Below are 19,425 nucleotides of genomic sequence, written 5' to 3'. Positions count from 1 at the left end.
TTATTTTCTGTTTTTAAATCTGAAGCTAGAGTTTATTTGGAAAGGTGAAAAAAAAAAAAAAAAAAAAAAAAAGAAGATGTCTGTGAACATTAGTGGGTTTTTTTTTTTTTTTTTTTCTTGCAGTGCATCAAGTAAACAGAAAATTTGAACATTACTTCCATCAACTAACTGTATAATCATTATTATGTAGAAAAACTAAGTTCTTTGAGCACAGCGACATTTCATGAAGGTATTTCAAGCTAAGCCTCCAGCCTTAGCTGGAGCCCAAAATCTAAATTGCATCATGATTGCTGCAATGCATGTCACACGCTAATATACTGTGTCATGTGGGAATGATCCTCGTGTGTTTGTGCCTAGGAAGCGTCGCATCCTGTTTCAGACAGGGCCATTTCAAACACACCCTAGTGACAGTTCAAAATGACAGGGCATCAGCAGCAGTGAGGAGTTTGAGGACCACAACAAAAATAGAGCTTTATCTCTCTGGTCAGTCCTGGCATCTTACCCTGTCTGACTGGCTCTGATGCCCGTGTTATTTCTGAGAGCCAGCCATAATGTTTAGAGGACAGGCTTCACTTTTCGCAGTGTGATGAATCCATAAAACTGACAGTAAATCACTGACTTCCATATTAATTTCAGTAATAATTTTTCGCCCATTAGGAGGTACTCCTAATTCCCCAGTCTATATTTCTTTGCACATGCACAATTCCTAACAGCATCACATTATATAAATGTGACACACAAGACTTGATATTACAAAATATCCCGTTCATTACGTTACATTTAAACCCATGGAACATGTTCTTCAATATGACGAAATACAAAACTCTGCGACAGCAGTAAGAGCTGCGTGAAAGGAATACTTTACACAGTAGTAGTTGAAAGTAAAGACTACATTGCAGAGGTAACTAAAATCAATCAATAAAAACAAAACAAACAAAAAAAAGAATCCTTTTTGATTATCATCTTTGACAAGAACACTGAACTAAATCCATTTTGCTGACTGACAGAGTAGAAAACGCGTGGAAGAGTCATGGATTGGAGTGCGTCAGGTTCGAAAGCACATTTAAAACTTTGACTGAAGTGGCGCAGAAGGATAATATTTACCAAGAACTAAGAGGATTTCTATCATTTATACAAGAACTTAAAGAGGATACTCCCACTTCCTGAAGAAAAACTATCAAATACCAGGTTTTCCACCTTTTTTCTTTCATTTTCCAGACAAATATGCACCTTAAGATGCACCCTTTCCTCCTGACACACAGGCCAGCCCACTCCCTTCTTCTCACCGTGTGTCATAAACTCCACATATAAACCTCTACACTCATCTCCCAAATAGTCATACACACCCACAAGCTTGTCATTTGCCATGACATTCACAGCCTCCATTACCTGCATGCATTAACAAACCTCTCTGATGTTAAAAATTATACATTCATACATTTGAATAATTCAGATTACTTTAAAAGCTGTGCACGCACATTCTCCCACCCTTTTCCAGATGGAAAGAGAGCTATATACCTCAAATCGTATTTGAATAAATCCCATAAATCCTTTCAAAGTTCCCAGAGATAAACCAGTCAAATGCCTCTAAAACTGGCAGGTCGGCCAATCAAAATTAGCAATTCATACTTTCAGCGTATTTCCATTCAAAACAGATCAAATAGTAAATCAAATTGCAGAGTCCATTTGTAAGACTCAATTTATTTGAGATAAGAAAAAGGTGGCTAATAGAGGGAGACAGAAAGGATAGGGGGATTGCTACACGGCCATGATGTAATTCAAAACCCACAAAAATATTTGATGGAACAGAGAACACAATGTGCCTTTCATTCAGAAAGGTGACATATCATTTCAACTGCTGAAGAAAACAGACATTTCATGCGACAGAAATATATCAGATTACCAAATGGTGCACAGTTCTAATTATTCCTGAATAAGAATAAATAACTGATGAGACCTTCTTAACAATAATGCCACTCAGCAAGAATAAAGTATTTTAAATGTTTTCTCAGGCTTACCAATGAAAACCAAATTGACTAAAGTTTGGTCTTAAACAGTGGAGAAATGGGACTGACACTTATACACTTATCCTTACTTTTTGAGTTTTAGTAACCGCTTATGAATTTGACCTTTTGGTAAAGTGCCTTGAGATAAAATTTGCTGTAGAATCAAACTTTAAAATAAACTTGATTGAATTCAATAAGAGCAGACACCATTTCCATATCAGCATCTATGACTGTTGTATTTATTTAATTAGATTTGATTTCCTGATCAGCATATTCAAACTTTGTAAGATCACACATTTTGGTCTCCGTCTCCCTATTTATGTCTTTAATTTGACTCCTTTGGCTCTCAAAGTGTTTTTGACTTTGTGTAACTCTCCTAAATTTAATGGCTGCACTTCATGGCTTCTCCTAAAAACAGTCTCTCTCTAATATATTTTAAATTAAAGCATAATTCTGAAGTAATAAATCAGACTTAGGACCAAGTATACTTACAAATTTGCTTGGGGAGGGGGGGGGTAATTTCAGCCTCACAGAAACAATACTAAATGATGTGTGCACTGCTGTTTGCAGGTTGCCATTACAATAAATGGAAGTAATCATGATGGACCAGGTGAAATAAATTTAGCTGGAAAGCTTTATTGGTTGAAAGATGGATAATTATAACTGAAAACATGAATTTTACTGGTTTGGGAGAAGTTTTTATAATCATCTCCTGAAAAATGTGAAATAGAAATATACAATACAGTTAGAGGGAACCACCTTCCCCCCCAAAAAAAAAAAAAAGTAAATTGTGAAAGCTGTAAACTATAGAGCATAATCTGATATGAATTCTGAAATGAGAAACATATGCAAAAGAATGAAGTGAAAATAGGTTTTGGGACATCTCCAGAACGCCTGTACAAAGGATTTAGATTCACAAAACTATCCTAAAATGCAATAAGAAAATCATATACTGACTTATATGCTGTGATTTCTCTGTGCAACATTCTTTACTTCATTGAGTGATCCTATTACTTGGGGCTATGATGACATCATCACGCCACCTTGTGGGCAGGTTTGGTCGCAGGTCCCGTCATTAAGACATAGAAATACTTTACATGCATTTATGTCTGTTTTACATAGATCTGTGGATCAATTGCAAGCAAGATGTAATATTTTGGGTATTTATTGACGGAGGATGTGTAGTTAGAGTATTCAGTTTACTTTTATCTTTACCACTAGTAATGTAATCGCTAACTTCCTCAAGTACAAGGATTGTTACCCACTGTGGTGAATACTTACGTAAATGTGATTACTGGTTAATGTATAGCTCACTTGTTTTAATTACTAGGAAGTTTAACAAATAATGTTTAATGCACTTTGTTTTTATGTTGGTTCTATTTTCAACTGAGACAATTGTAAAGTACCAATAATAATGAAAGCTGATGCCACTTTTCAGTTTCCTTTTGAGTTCTAAAAAGCCCATCAGTAAGAACTTTACTGGTGGATTAATTAATGTTTCCAATTTACATAACAGTTTTTAATTACTGTTTTAACTGGAGGATTTAGTTTTACTTGGCATTGGTAGGTGTTCTTCCAAAAAAAAAAAAAAGCATGACCCATTTATTGACAGAAAAAAAAATGCAAAATGCATGTGCTGCTCCCAAAATATCAAATTGACTGTCTTTTCAATCTTTCCAAAACCAATTGGTGGTGAGGTCGTTTTTTTTTTTTTTTTACGCATCACTTATGTGTAAACACACACACACACAAACACACATCAAGGTCTGGGCAGCTGGTGTGTTTGCCCTTGACTGCCCACCCTGTGGCAGTGGCATAGATGCAGCTGTTTTGGAGGGATCTGGGAGGGACTTGGTAAAAACTGCCCTTGACAAGGACATCTTCTTCTCAATTTTCCTTTGCCACTTTAATGTGAGAGCCTCCTCAAAAAATGATGCATTATTTTTGAAAAGCCATGGCTCATAAAAATGTTGCTGCACTGACACAGCAGAATCCAGAAAATGTCCAACGAGAACATGTTGTATTTCTATGAAGCTCTGTGTTAAAGAGATTTGTGTACCTTTCATGTCACAAACAGAAAGAAATTCATGAAACCAATATTTGTGTATTTGTGTGTAAAATATAAATCCTAATATTACAGCAGCTGTTTGAATCTTCCCACTTGAAGCAAAATAGTTTTTTAAAATAACACTACAATAATATATGACAATAAATTACTGTCCGTCCTCAAACTGATGACACCACTGCTTCTAGGTGAGATAGCTGGACTTCTGGGGCAGCAGTGTGTAAACTTGCCCTTGTTTGACCCGCCTGGGGCTTGATGGAAGAGTAGCCTGCTGTGCAGTTTGGGATTCTGGGAGAGTGCTCTTAAGAAACAGATGCCAGGGCACAACAGCTGTTCCTTTGGCACAAAACTAGAGCCAACTGGCAGGAGCCTCTCCCCAAGAACAAAAACATCAACATGTGTTACTCAAACCGAGAACCTCGTAACAGGACACACAAACATACGAATATGCTGCAACTGCACAGCAAACCAAGAGCAACACTCATGGGCACATGCTGAATTATAAATCAAACTACCCCACTATGCTCTTTCCAAGAACATAGATACCCTTGGCATACAACGTGTTCAGACAGTAATTAACAGTCGTCTATTTTCTGCAACTTTCCTATTACCATCTCTATTGAATGCTTTTATAATAATAAATTAATGATTATTAAATACCATCATTCTAAGTAACATTGCGATTGTGTGTGTAGTCAAATTAAGATACTCACCCTGGAAAGACTGCCTAGCTCGTTCCACAAGCTCCTCTATGGGATAGCTGGCCAGGTCTCCTCGAGCATGTTTTGTCTTGCAGTACGTACATGCATTCAGACACCTGGACCAACATGAACAAAGTAGAAAGATGGCTCATCATTACTTTGAAATATGCATTATTTAAAAAAAAAAACGACTACAAAGTCTGTCATTGGCTGAATTAGATTAACAAGCACTTGGTTGTAAAACAGACAGGTGAGTTTGTTTCAGTTTAAGTAAGCAAAATATACTCATACAGCTCCATTTTAAGATTGAGGATTTAAAGTGTTTGACAAAAACAAAAAAAAAAAAAAAAACAAAAAAAAAAGTATATACTATACAGAGAATATAGAATGTAAGGAAACAAAGCAATGATGATTCATCTTCTGAATAGAAAGTTAAAAACAAAACATGACAACAAACATCATTGCAAATGTTCATGAAAACAAATTGAAACTGCAAGTAAACAATTCAGGGAAGAAACCTGAATGAAAATACATCATTTTGAGTCAACAGATCAGCCTCTCCACTCGTAAAACCGGAGTCAAAACTGTCCTTTTCCTCATAAAACCCTCGTAAAGACTTTAGCTCCTTTCAAAAGGACCATGGACAGCTGTCTTTGAGGGAACAGTGGAAAGCCTTGACTCAATGCATTGTTCTGTGTTGCGAAAATAGAGAAGCTTAATTTTAATTGACCGTGAAAAGACAGAAGCTGAAGAATGAAGCAGGAAAAAGAAAATTGAAAATAATAAAAAAAATTACTGTCTCACACTAAGATGTAGAATGATAGCAGTGTATGGAGCCTGGGGTAGATCTTTGTTTCAAATAACCCTTTATTTGTTTCAAATAAAGGGGGTTTTTCTCTAAGAGTGTAAGTCAGCTAAAAAGCAACAGAATGTTGAACTATTTATATATAGAGCATTTGCAATGATGACCTCAAATTTGTCACACTGGGCTCAAAAACAATCAGTTCCTTTCAGCAGTTCATTTATAAATATAGACAACATTCAACTCTGATTCTAGTTGTGTTTTGTTGTTGAAAAAAGCTATGCAACGTATTGACTTAAACAGTGTTGTTCCATAAGCAGAACAACATATTTATCAGTGGTTTTCCTAAGAATTCCCAATAGAAAAATATACATGTATATATTACGCACAACACAACAGAACCTTCAAATATTATTTTATCAATCAAATCAAAGCAGTTTTTATCTGCATACTGGCAAAATACATCAGTGTGAAAAGATGTTCAACATTTAATTTTAAGAAGTATTCCTCAACTTATTGTGTTTGTACGGGTTAGTTTTATCAATACATTTTGCCACAACCGGCCTACTGAGGAGATTCGTGATCTTGACATGGCCCACAATGAAAATGAGATTGACACCCCCACCCTAAGGATATAGTTGATCCTAGCCGAGAGCACTGAAGATGGTAGCTAGGTCACAGAACCTAACTGTGGAGAAAACACAGACAGATGGGGTCCTGTGTATAAGCATGCACACACACCACCGGGGGTACATCCATTCTAATGTGATCAGCCCTCGCTGAGTGGATCACACCAACATTAATCTCAAGAGACAGTCAGAGGCTTGGTTGTCAGTGTGTGTATTTGCATCAATTATGTGGACGTTTGCTCATATGGCTGTGTGAGTGCACTGCTGCTAAACACATTTGTCCAGTATCGCAACAACACAGTGGATCTGGCTTTTTCATAAGCTTCAACAAGCTGCAAAAGCTAGTCAACACTTTAAGACCTAGTGAGTGAAACATCATCAATCTCTTTGACGCAAGCTTGTCTTGTGTTCAAACTGGGCTGCAGAAGAGCATCTTGCACTTACCAATACTCTAATCGTATTCTGCTCTGGAAGGTATGTGATTTTAATATTACATCTCCAAATCAGACAAAAAATATGGTACTTTAGGGATATAATTAATAAAAAAGGAATCAAATAGACAGTTATTTTTTCTGATACACCAACTCAACATTAAGAAGCTGACATGAACATAGTACCTAAGGTGTATTAAAGCTGAAATTATATATATATATATATATATATATATATAGTGTCTTATTGCAGCCAAACAGAACTGGGATGCAGATATTGCACTTGCTAATATTGGGATGACAATATTGTTCAACTTCACAGCAACCCAAAATCTTAGGACAATGTTGTACATTTTTGTTTCATATGCTTACAAATAAATCAATGTATGGTTACTTAAAATCCAAGAGTCACTCAATATCATGTTTCTGTCAGACACCAAACTTATATTGAGTAAACATTTGAAGTTAGTTGAAGCACCAACTATGTCTGATAGTGCTGAAGGAGATACAAAGGGAACTCCTATTCAGCAGCTGCATATGTACAGCACTGACAATTAAGTTACAGAATTAGTAGCAGTGAGAGTGACGCGAGTCTTTCATAACAGATTTTTTTTGGGCTGTAAACAGTTGTTTGTAATGCCTGAGACTATGTGTTTTACAATTTTTCAAAATCTTATATATCAAGTACACTTCAAACTCAGAGTACTCCACCACCACCCTCCTATTAGCTACCATCCCTTTCCTACTTTGTACCTGTCCTAACCCTTCTGTTTCTTTCCTGTTAATTAAACCGTAGAGGGGGCTCCTGCAGCTGACATCAGAGTAATTCATTAATGTGTAAGAATGTAAAAGGCTACTTCCCAGGTGTATCCGAGTCCCGTATGTAGGTAATTTTAGACAAAGGCTATTGTGTTACTGTAGCCTTCAAAGTGTAACAAAGAAACAACACTCTGGGTATTTCTCCATGTACACTCCTTGCAAAGCTCCTTTGACACACAGACTCGTACACAAGAGTATTTTCTTCTTTGCATAACCTCACTGATGCAAAATCTTAAAGAGATGCACTGGAAGTGAGTGGAATAAGAAAAATGTTTTCATTCTGATGAGCATTTAGTATCTACACATTAATTAGAAAAGTGCATTATGCATAAACAAACTGGGCCATTGGTGTATTCAGAAAAGAGAATGCATGTGTTTATGGGGGTTTGCATTGTGCCAGCTTCAAAATGTAATTAAGAAAACAAAGCTTAGACTGTACAGAGGAGTCTGGGCACTTTACAAATTGTAAAGACAGATTATTCACTTTGCTTATTGATGGGACTTGGAGGCGGATGAAGTGGGTATATGAGCAAACAATGTCTTAAAACTCCCATTATAAATCTGAACAATGCATAAAGCCTGTAAGTTTCTTGTTAGTGTCATCTCAAAGTCAAAGTGGAGGTGGCTAAATAATGTGGAGTCAAGGAACAAAGAATACCAGCACAATAGAGAGAAGACCTAATAAGAGCAATGAATAGAAGATGATTACTAATTCAGAAAAACGGCTTGGCAGTTTAACCTACTACAAATTACATATGCACTCTGTAAGCATACAAAATACCCCAATAAAAACAAAATTAGGTATATATTTTTATATATTAAGCCATAATAAGGATTTAGGATTAAAGCAATCGTTTAATGTTCAGAGCTTCTTTTACAGCTTAACTTGGCTCAACTTTAAAGCAAAAACAGTATTTTGTATGAGTCTTCAGATTTGCCAAGAGAATAAAAATAGAATAACTAGATAATGCAAAATGTCCTTTGATTTTTAGAATTTATTTTTTTTTTGCTCAAAATTGTAAATCATTTTCCTGGCTTTTTAACATTTCACTGATTTGCCACTCTAATTCCCCCATCATGTGGCAAAGCACTGAAATGGTTAGAATAACCACCAGATCTAAATTATCTCAGTGCTTAATTGCCAAAAAAGTCAGTCAATGTTTTAATTGCTTGTTATGTTAAAAATTGAGCTCAACAAATAAAGTGTGATTTTATTTTTAATATCATTGTTTGTATTTTATTATTTCATGTTTTTACGTGTAATTTTATAGATTATGACCCTAGATCAAACTAAATAAATGGCCTCCCTGCTGGGAAATTTTATTCAAATAGACTATTTTTATGTAGTAGACATATGAGCTGATAACAGATTATTTTAAATAATATTTTATCCAAGACCATACAAAGACAGCCTAAAAGACAAATGATGCATGTGAGGAAACGTGTGGTAGACAGCCAAGTTTTTCTTCCAAGTTTGGGACAAAGAGGTCAAACCTGCACATATATAAGTGGTAAAAGACAGATAAAGTTAGAATATAAATTTTATTTTCAGTCAGGAGAAAAATTTTGCAACATTAATAGATTACTTTAAAGTAAGTAATCTTTGGCTTACATGTAGATAAATAAAATTCAAATATTTGACATAATCCCTACTTGTCAGTAAATCTTTACAACATTTTTGTCTTCCAGCTGTCTGTGGAGTGTGTTTGATATGTGGCTGGAGTTTTTTTCACACAGTGTTCAAACTCAGCTGCTGCATCTAGCCTATTCATTTGAGTCTCATGTTTGTGGTATTAGACGCTGAAAGAGCCGTTTTAAAAAGGGTGCCTCATGTTCCCCTCAGTTTTTTAACAACTTCTACAGTAACTCCCTTTGTTGTTTTGACAAGAAAATGTAGCTTGGGAATGCCTGCAAGGTCATGTGCATCTGTGTGTGAAACCACAACTCCGAGTCTACATAGAAACTGTTTTCACGACTGCCTGTTTTGTCTGTAGGCAGATCTTTAGAGACTCTGTTTGTACTAGATCAATCAGGTCATTGTTACTGGAAAAGAATGGTAAGATGTTTATTGCTGAACCTTCAGGGTTACTGACAGCGAGTACAAACGCTGCACAGAGATACGATCTGAACTTACAGACACGCCACAACTTGAACAGCTGATGAACCCAGCTGCAGCACTGAACACTTTATAATTTAACTGAGAAGATAAATCCCACCAACGTTACACTGGTTTTCCTGATGCTTCTGTACAACATTTTCAGTACTTAGTATTCAGTCTCAAAGACAAGCTGCTCCTTTCAATAAAACTGACGTCATATTAAAGCAATGAAATGTGTGATATTGTCATTTTACAAATTTCCGCATATCAGCAAAATATAGTGATTCATCACATTTAAGTCTGGTTAAGTTGATAATGAAAAGCAGGTTTTCTGGTGGCTGCTTATTCACAGCAGTTTTAAATAGATATTTGTCAAGCTGTATCATGGCCTTCAGCTGGAATAAGCATTAGACAGATGTTTACATCCAACTATAACAGATTTTATTTACTCAAAAAACAAGAGGTTCTACTTTCTACACTTAGTAGCTGTAAATGTAATGCTTTTTTGATGTTGCTTGCTCTAGTAAAAAAAAATAATAATAAAATGGGTTCATAAATAATACGATCCAAAAGTTGATCTAATCTCATGTTGTCTAAGAACTCTCTTTAAGAACCAAAATATTGTTTCCCCTCTGAAGTTTTGACCACATGAACATGAATTATTTTGCCAAACTCAATTTTATGGTGAATTTGCAGTGGTTTCCTATATGTACTCTGTTCACATGGGCACTGAATTTATTATTATTATTATTTTTTTTTTTATTTCAAAATGTAGGTTCATATCATTGAATATTAATGACTATATTGTTCTGGATTAACCCACATTTTCCTTACTTGTCTCTTTCTTTCCATTATTCTGATGTTCCAACTACTTTGTGACCTTTGTCATAAACTTTACATTAAGTGTGCGACTCAAGTGCAATTACATTCCATCAAGAGGCCCACATATATTACTGACATGCATGATTGTTGAACCGTAATAGAATAAAAAAATCGTAGGCGCTTCCAACAGACAGAAAATGCTAAAGCATGTACAACAAATGATGCACGTTTCCTCACATGCATCATTTGTTTACACTTGTACAAGTGTAAACAAATGTACACTTGTACAAGTTTACACTTGTACAAGTGTAAACTTGTGCAAGTTTACACTTTATAATCTCTAGTTTTAAATTCAAATCACACAGATTAATTACTAAGGTAATGTTTACAGTTCCCCATTGAAAATTGTATTTAGGTTTGTATGGATCAACAAGTACTAGTACACATTTTTATATATATATATATATATATATATATATATATATATATATATATATATTATTTTTTTTTCATAGAACGAAAAATACAAGGCAAAATGATTTCAGAAAAATGTAACTACTCATGCTCTTTTATAGGGCTACTTATGTTGTTTTGGTCTCAAATGACAAACACACTTAAACCCAGAAAATATAAACAAGCAGTAACCCAACAGAAATAAAAAATAGAAAAGGGGTCTGAAACTCACCTAACATAAGCACTCACATGTTTATGCAGTTAGTGTTTTTTTAGTGTGCATGCTTGGTTTGCACAAATGTAAATTGAGATAGGGTAAATTTAACCCATAATTCCGCAAAACACTGATGATTCACTTTTAAATCTGATGCAATGATTGCATAAAGAAAAATGTCCCCATTCAGACTGGATCGCATTTGTAAACCATCACAGAAGACACCTGATCAGTGTAAGGAGGCTTGGGTATGATGATTGTTCTCCATTTATCACCTGAAAAAATGCATATCGGAAACTAGATTGTGCAAAAAGAAAAGAGCATTAGATGATGAGCTGTGGTTACATGTGCATGTCTATGTACAAACTTCATTTGGCTGTGACACAGTAGGACTAATTCAGTTACTCAGGGGTTGTGTACTGTATTACCTTGTAATGGCACAGAATCTCATTTTGCCCAAGGAGACACATCAATCTTTTGGATATACTGGGGAGATCAGCGTCTCTTCTGTTGAGTGCATGTGGAGAGAACACTGGAGGAACATTGTGTGTGCATGGGTGTGAAGTCTCAGGCATGTATTTGAGTGTTTCTGTGTTTGGTAATGGGGAAGAGTGAAATGGAATAAAATGTTCAGACCACTGGAGCTGAAAACTACCCATACATTGGTTTGATAAACAGCATGAAAGACCACCATAGTACAAGGCTTGAAGAAGTTTGTGTTTGTGAGAGTGGGTGCATAAGAGAGAAACAGAAGTCGAGAGAGAAAGCAAGCAATGGAGTAAGCATACAAACGTGTCAGGGCTAAAGTATTTTTTTTTTTTTTTTTTTTTTGAAGAGAGTTTTTTTTTTTTTTTTTTGAAGAGATGTGTTTGTATGTGCTGAACATGAGCTAAAGTGTAAAATCAAAGTAGATTGTGTGTATTGTGTGCATCCAAGCATTACAACAATCCTGCACTTGTCTGTACGTGACCAGAAATCCTATTGTAAACACTCCTCGCTCTGCTGTAATTCTACTTTTCTGAAGTAAATCTGAACATTCTATCCTTCTGTTTCTGTAATTGCTTGACAGAAGACTTTTCATTTCTGCTCCTTGAAAGAAAACGGGTTACAACCAGCAATTGTTAAAAACACAAGGTCAGGTAAAGAATGTCAAGGCAACTTGTATACAGCTTAAAAGTTCAGAAAAAAATTCAAATAACTAAATTAAAATGCATGAATTAGCTCAGTAGTAACAGACTAAAAATGCAAGACTGAAGCTGAGAAAGCAATTACAGATTACAGATTACAGTTTCAATAAATCTATGATCAGAATAATAAAACAAGTTATTGATCTGGCCACATGACATGGAAGTAAACTGAATTTCACCGTGCATAAACCAGTGTATCTGCACTTATCAGAGTGGGAGCATTTAAAAAGATACATGACAGTATCTAATGTTACACAAAATTAGTGTCATCTCATCCCACTGTAACCCACAATGTTTTGGGGGTATTTTCCAGCATATTTGGGAAAATAAACTATATGACATCAGCCAAATAATTAAACATTTAACCACCAGCTTCCAGGGCTTTTCTACAGGAGATGCAGCAGTTGTGATTCCAACTACAAGGCTTTTTTTCAGCTGGCTAAACATTTCCAGAAACACATCTGCACAAATAAGTGAGGATGATATCTACTGCTCCAGTGTGTTTGCCTGGGTGGTGGATGAAGTGGTCCAGGCACCGCAATGCAAATGGCAAGAAGCAGCTCACACAGTGGGGGTTTCACTGCTAACACAAATACATTCACTATACAGTCTGACATGCAACCGCACAGACACTATTCTGTCTCTCTGCTGGTTTTGTTTATGTAGTGTCTGTTAGTGCATATGCACAATTTGCTACAGTGACTGACGGTGACTACATAAATTAAACATTTGGCAGGAATAAAGGTCTTTTAGAAATGAGCCACGAGTCTGCTAGAATCATTTACAGTGTGAACATAAACTAACCACAGACCTGGAACAAGTAGAAAATAGTACACAAAAAGAGATTAACTCTGTTTGGTTTGAATAAAGCTTCCAACAATAGAATCATGCAATATTCAACACAACTTAATGGCCAGATTGAATTATCTTTCCTTTAAGTAGATAAACATGGCAACATTAGAGTAAGAGGAAAAAGATCATTAAAAAAAACAAACCAACTTGAAGTGAATAGAAGGAGCTGAACAAAGAAAAAGGGATAAAATGTTGTTTGGACTGCAAGGTTATCCATTATGTTTCCTGGATGGATTAGGCAAGTACTTCAGAAAAACAGAAATTTACCTTCTGGAATAAAAACAACCCCAGTGAAATTTAATCCTTCAGTGTTTGTATTCATGAGATGTTGAAGTTTGAATTTGTCAAACATTTCAAAGCTCAACCCAGATGGAATCTGAAGGACATAAGCATTTCATGTTAAGAAATTAAGCACACGCTTTTGAAGCTCAAGTTTTATCTCGCAGGAAATGATAAATTCCCCTTTTCTCAACAGACGGCAAAATCCAATACAACCGCATATCATCAACAGTTCACAACATGTCACATACCATCATTTGTCCGAGAAAAGCGAAGTGAAAATGTGAAACAAGTGTAGGAAAGACCAAGTGCACTCAATTCACTCGCTTTTAGATTACCCTTGAGCAGCAATAACTTGAAGTAAATCTCTTGCTGTATGACCTATGACCTCTGTTTCTTGGATCAGTGTGAAACACTTCTGGCCAGCTTGTCTTTACAGCGTTGATTTTGCTGATGGAAGTGTAAGTCTAGGACACAAATGCATATTTATTTCCAAAAAGCTTTCTTCTTTTCAGGTGGAGGGCCACGGCAAAATATTCAATATTTTTTAGCCAATATGATGATGAGTTATTACGTCTCAATAATGCTTATGGTGTTTGACAAATTAATGATTCAGGGTTGTCTTAAAGGAATAGATGGATTTGTTATCAGCAGTCAGTAGTATCCTACCAAGAGGATGAGTTTGTGTTAGTTTCCCTGCTTGTGGTAAGAAGCATTAAAGACTCAGATCACTGATTTCTGAGGTGTAGCTTTTAGGTTCTGCGTCTCGACATCTATGATCATTGACCATCATTTCAAACATTTTACAACCATTTGCATTTTTGCTGATGAATAGTACAATTTCTATTGCTTGCAAATTGTCATAAAATGCCCTTCAGTGTCTCTAAAATATAACTGCTAGTGAGTTTTGTCTGTACAATTGATTTACCAAACACCTAAATGCTTCAAATAGTTACCAGTGATCTGATCTGGTGATCTAATTTAATTACCAAATGCATTGAATTTCTATATATGACGTCAAATTGTGCCACACATACTGTTTAGTAAGTTTCTGTTGAAATAAAGACAAGGCATTTTATATGTTGAGCTACAGCCTGCATTAAGTTAGAATCATCTAACCTTATATCTGCAGAGAGTATATATATTTGCACAGGTTCAACCAACACTGTGGTAATCAGCAGTATTTGCCCTTAAACTACTTATTTCAATCTATGAGCTGCCAGATCATCACTAGCAGCCTGCTAGTAATTCCTCACTTGTTGAGTTAAGGAGAGATCTCAAACCACAAGTGTACTGTCAGTGTCTGTTACACTGAATCATCCGGCCTTCCTGTCTGCCCGGAGGATACACATGATGAAGATGGTTTCTGGCTTAGGGTGAGAGTAGAGGATCATTACCACTAGTGTTTAGCACAACCTCATGCAAATGAACAAGATACTGACAGCCAGAAAAAGCAAGTAAATGGAGAATGGGAACAAGACAGCTAATGAAATGTAACGACCTGTAACACATTTAGAAATTGTGTGAAAGAAGGGGTGCATGGAAAAAAAACCCCAGAAAAACTCGGAAGTAGCTCACAAAAATATACTGGACTGGGTGATTATTGAGTATTTTGGGGCAAGAAAATATTTGATGCACATCAGAGTAAATATAAACTTTTAACTCAATTCTAAAATAGGAAAAAAAAAACAAACAAAAAAACTTGTAATCCAGGAACTACAAGTAAACTTTGAGGGACAAAAAATGCATTAAAACCCCCTGAAGAATATGAAATACTCCATGTTCTGGATTGAGACAGCCTCTACTTTTTCTTATTGCTCTGCTGACATGAGAAATGTCACACAATGAACAAACAGGTCTGCATTTATTCAACTCAAACATCTACAAGGTCTTGCAATTGGACTCTTAGTGCCCCTACACAGCAGGTTTTTTGCTTTGTTATTTTTTCACAGAGGAGAGCTGAAGTTGAGTAGCAGCGGTCACTAACATTTTTTTTCTTGCAATTTTGCTGATTATTGCTTACAGATAATGAAAACCCAAAATGATGTGTCTCAGAAAATCAGAATACTGTGGAAAATGTCATTAATGGAAACTTATGGTGTCACACCCTAATCAGCTAATTAACTCAAGACACCTGCAAAGGTTTCATTAGCCTTTAAGCAGTCTCTCTCTGAGTCAGAGGACAGTCATCGACAACCTTCACGAGGACGGTAAGCCACAAAAGGTCATTGCTGAAGAAGATGGTTCGAATACTAGCCAGGGGCAACAAATTTTGCATTCCCAGTGTCAAGCCACTCATGAAACAGAGACAACGTCAAAGGCGGTAGGGAAAAAATGAACTGGACTAGCGAATAAATTCTGCATTTCATTTGGAAATCAAGGTCCCAGGGTGTCAAAGAAGAGCAGTGAGGGACAAAATCCATAATACTAGAAGTCCAGTGAGAAGTTTCCACAATCAATGTTAGAAATTATGTGAATGTCATGCCATTTTGGGGTGCCATGTCATGCTGACGTTGGTCCACTGTGTTCAAAGTATTTGACGTTTCCCTCTGCACATAAGCCTTATGGAGATGTTGATTTTGTTTTCCAGCAGGACTCTGCCAAAGATGCCAAAACCTGGTTTAACCATCATGGTGTTCATGTTCTTGATTGACCACCAAGCTCCTCTGACCTGAACCCTACAGAAACTCTATGGGCTGTTGTCAAAACTAAGATGACCTGAAGGCAGCTATCACAGCAATCTGGGCTTCCATTAAACCTAAGCACTGCCACAGGCTGATGGTGTCTATGCGATGCCACACTAATGCAGTAATTCATGCAAGAGGAGACCCTAACAAGTATTGAGAGCACACAAATGTACATACTTTTCAGAAATCTGACATTTGGGCTTAAAACATCTGTTTTTGATTGGTCTAATTTGATATTCAGACTTTTTGAGACACTGAATTATGGGCTTTCATAAAATTGAAATATTTTACCGTTAATGAATCTATAAATTTCACTTTCTGAGAAGACTGGCAAGAAATAACGGACTATCACGCAATATTCGTCTTTTTTTTTAGATGTACTAAAACATTTAATAAAACTACTAAAATGTACGAATTCAGATGAGGTTTTGTTTGGTTCTTGTATAGTTTTTGTGGACTGAATCTTATACTCAAGCTTTTGTTAATGTATGTATGATATAAAGAGATTTTCTAATAACCAAGCTAAAAGCTAATAGAAGGTTGATGATGTTCCTTTATTACAAAGCCAGAGGCTATTGAAGGCCTAGCTGGACTAAGTTGAATGTGTTTTCTGATGGGTGCTAAAATTACCTTGGTAAAAAAAAAAAAAAAGAAGCCAATCTAATTTGGATTTAATAGGTGCAAATGAAATTAATATGCAATCTAATGAAACTAATATTGTGAATCAATTTGAACACAAAATTAAATTTTCATGGTTGGTCCCAAGTGAGATACTATGCTATAGTGTTGTGAGGATCTGCAGTAATAAAGTGAATATGATAATAAAGAAGGTTCATCTGTCATACCCAGACAGTGTGCAGAGTAATTTGAAAGTAGAAATGAGTTTTGTACAAGAAAATTAATCTTCAGATAATCACTGTCTACACTGAGAAGTATGTGAAGGTTTTAGAAGTGTAACAAAAAAGTATTTTGTGTCCTCTGATGGTTCCTTTTCACCTTGATTTAAACATTTTGTCAACTTCCGACTATCTTAGTTCATACAAAGATGAACTGATGTAGCAGTACAAAATATAAACTCTGAACACTTTAAGGAGAAACTGAATATTTTGAGTCTGGCTAAACTCAAAACAGTTTAGTTTAGTGGACTCAGCAACATAACAGGAACTGAAAACAAAAATGATTAACTGGAAGTAGTTAATTTCCAGGTTTTCTGTGCACTAGAGTTGTGGAAAGCAATAAGAGTCTGCGGTGAAAAGTTTTTATTTTATACCCAGTATGACTCCTTAAGCACAAACATTTTTCTATCATAGCCAATAGACCTGAAAACTCCAGGAAAAGTTTCCGTCTTCTAACAACATGGGCAAAAAAAAAAGATCCTGACCAAGCTTGTTTTACAATGTGGCATCAATCAGCCTTTTAAGTGTACTCAGAGGACTTTAAAGCCTTGTGTAGTATTTATTTCTTATTTGGTTAAAGTACTTATTCTTTTAAGGAATTATTTTTTTTTGGCCCTTTTTGTAAGAAGACAACTTTTTCCTAGAGTTTTCAGGTCCATTTGCTATTATAGCAAAATGTCTGTACTTAAGGAATCAAAATGGTTATAAAATAGAAATCCATGACCACAAATCTACAGACTCCTATTATTTTTCCAACTTTAATGCACATAAAACCTGAAAATTAACTACCTCCAGGTAATCCTTTTTGGTTTTAAATTACTGTTATGTTGCTCAGTTCGGTGATAAAAAAAGTTAATGGTATATATTTACATCAAACCTTTCTAGTTGGATTCAATAGGAGAGGAAATCTTCCAAATACCTAGCTACACACAAGGATGAAGAAATGTCTTAATCCAAGTCATACGTTTTACCCAAGTATCTTTTAGTTGAACCTAAATCTGTTCACCTTTAATCTCATGTAAATTATTTAAGATTAAAGACTTTTGAGGACTTAAAACTTCCTGCGGATAAACTCCAATCCAAAGGAAAACATCAGTTTGACATTTAGCAAGACAACATGAGCGAGGAAGAGCTTAAATGATTCCACATGCTCACACAAAGACAAATTAGCAACAAATCAAAGAGAGGCCACACACACAACAGTGCTCTGTGACGCAGGGAGAGTTTGGAAGAATGAGTGATGTTGTAGATGTGAATACCACTCGCTACAGAAGGATCTCTGTTTCAGCAGCTGACAAATATAACCAATGATGTCACCACCATCTCGGGTAGACGCAATCAAAACAGATTTTCTAAAAAAGAAAAGGCACATAAAGAACTCATTCTGTCTCATTTTTCCTCGTTTCCTGACATGAAAACCACACCAAATTAGGGACACCAGTTCCAAAATATCCTCAACAAAAAGCTGCCTTTAGCTTATATTTTTAGTACTTAGTCTATTTTTGGGAAATTTGGTCAACAATTAATTTATCTTGTTAAGCACATGTGTAAATACACTGTTTCACATGTGACATTCCAGTGCAAAGAGCAAAACAGGGAGCTTTATTTGCAGCCAGTTGGATATGCTTGAAAAAAAAAAAAAGAAAGAGGGCAGACAGCACCCCTGCTGGATGGAGTCTGACAAAAGACTGACGTGCTTTGAGGTAGTAAAAAAATAAATACAAAAAGTAAAAAACGATTACAATCTTGATCTGATAACCATATGTCTATACATCAATAATAATAATAATAATAATAATAATAATAATAATAATTCATTGCTGAAGAAGAGATGGATAATTACTCTTAGAATGGTTGGGAGCACATAATTGGGCATCTGAAGTCTATCACCTCCCTCTTTGAAAAAGAAAATATATAAAAAATCCAGCATCCATATTTCAAGATGCCTTTTGAGCCTTGAAATTGTTGCTTGTGATGTTTTAACCTTCTGATGCATAAGTGGGTCCTTTTTGACCCGGTGAGGTCATCTTTTTGCAATATCTTTGTAATGAAAAGTTTTCATTACTTCATATTCCAGGTATTCCTCAAGAAACATGTTACTGATATCATGCAATTCAAATTTTTAATTGACCTTTTATACATTTTAAGAAATAGCATGTTTTATGTTACTACCCCATTCTTCCGTGAGTGGGTCCAAAATGACCTGCATTCATTTCCTATGGATTTTAATGGGAATCTTTGTTTCTTACCAATTGTTACTGTCAGGAAAACAGTTTTTTGTGAACCAAACACACTAAGACCTAAGTGTCACCCCTGAATAATATTATTTTATATAGCAAGAACTCTTACATATAAGTATTATCTTTATTTTTTTATCTCACAAATGTGTTTGTGTGTGTCAATCATTAATACTGTGACAGCATTATTGTCACAAATCAACATATTAGCCTTCTTCAAAGTTACCCAACACTAGTTATCTAACCA

The 19,425-nt window shown here is 35.5% G+C and overlaps 1 protein-coding gene across 3 annotated transcripts in view; it reads right to left on the bottom strand.

Annotated features, from left to right (window-relative positions):
- cdkal1 (CDK5 regulatory subunit associated protein 1-like 1) overlaps positions 1-19,425 on the bottom strand; it is a 196,181-nt gene that overhangs the window by 100,785 nt on the left and 75,971 nt on the right. For all 3 annotated transcript variants that reach the window (XM_015042782.1, XM_015042780.1, XM_015042781.1), the window contains exon 8: positions 4,785-4,888. In XM_015042782.1, coding sequence (XP_014898268.1) covers positions 4,785-4,888 — 104 coding nt within the window. The remainder of the gene's footprint in view (positions 1-4,784; positions 4,889-19,425) is intronic.

The sequence above is a fragment of the Poecilia latipinna genome, unplaced genomic scaffold, assembly GCF_001443285.1.
Source record: "Poecilia latipinna isolate Pla-1442-1.1 unplaced genomic scaffold, P_latipinna-1.0 Scaffold601, whole genome shotgun sequence".
NCBI lineage: Eukaryota > Metazoa > Chordata > Actinopteri > Cyprinodontiformes > Poeciliidae > Poecilia > Poecilia latipinna.
Note: the sequence above shows the minus strand (reverse complement) of the source record. Positions and strands in the feature narration are given on the sequence as shown.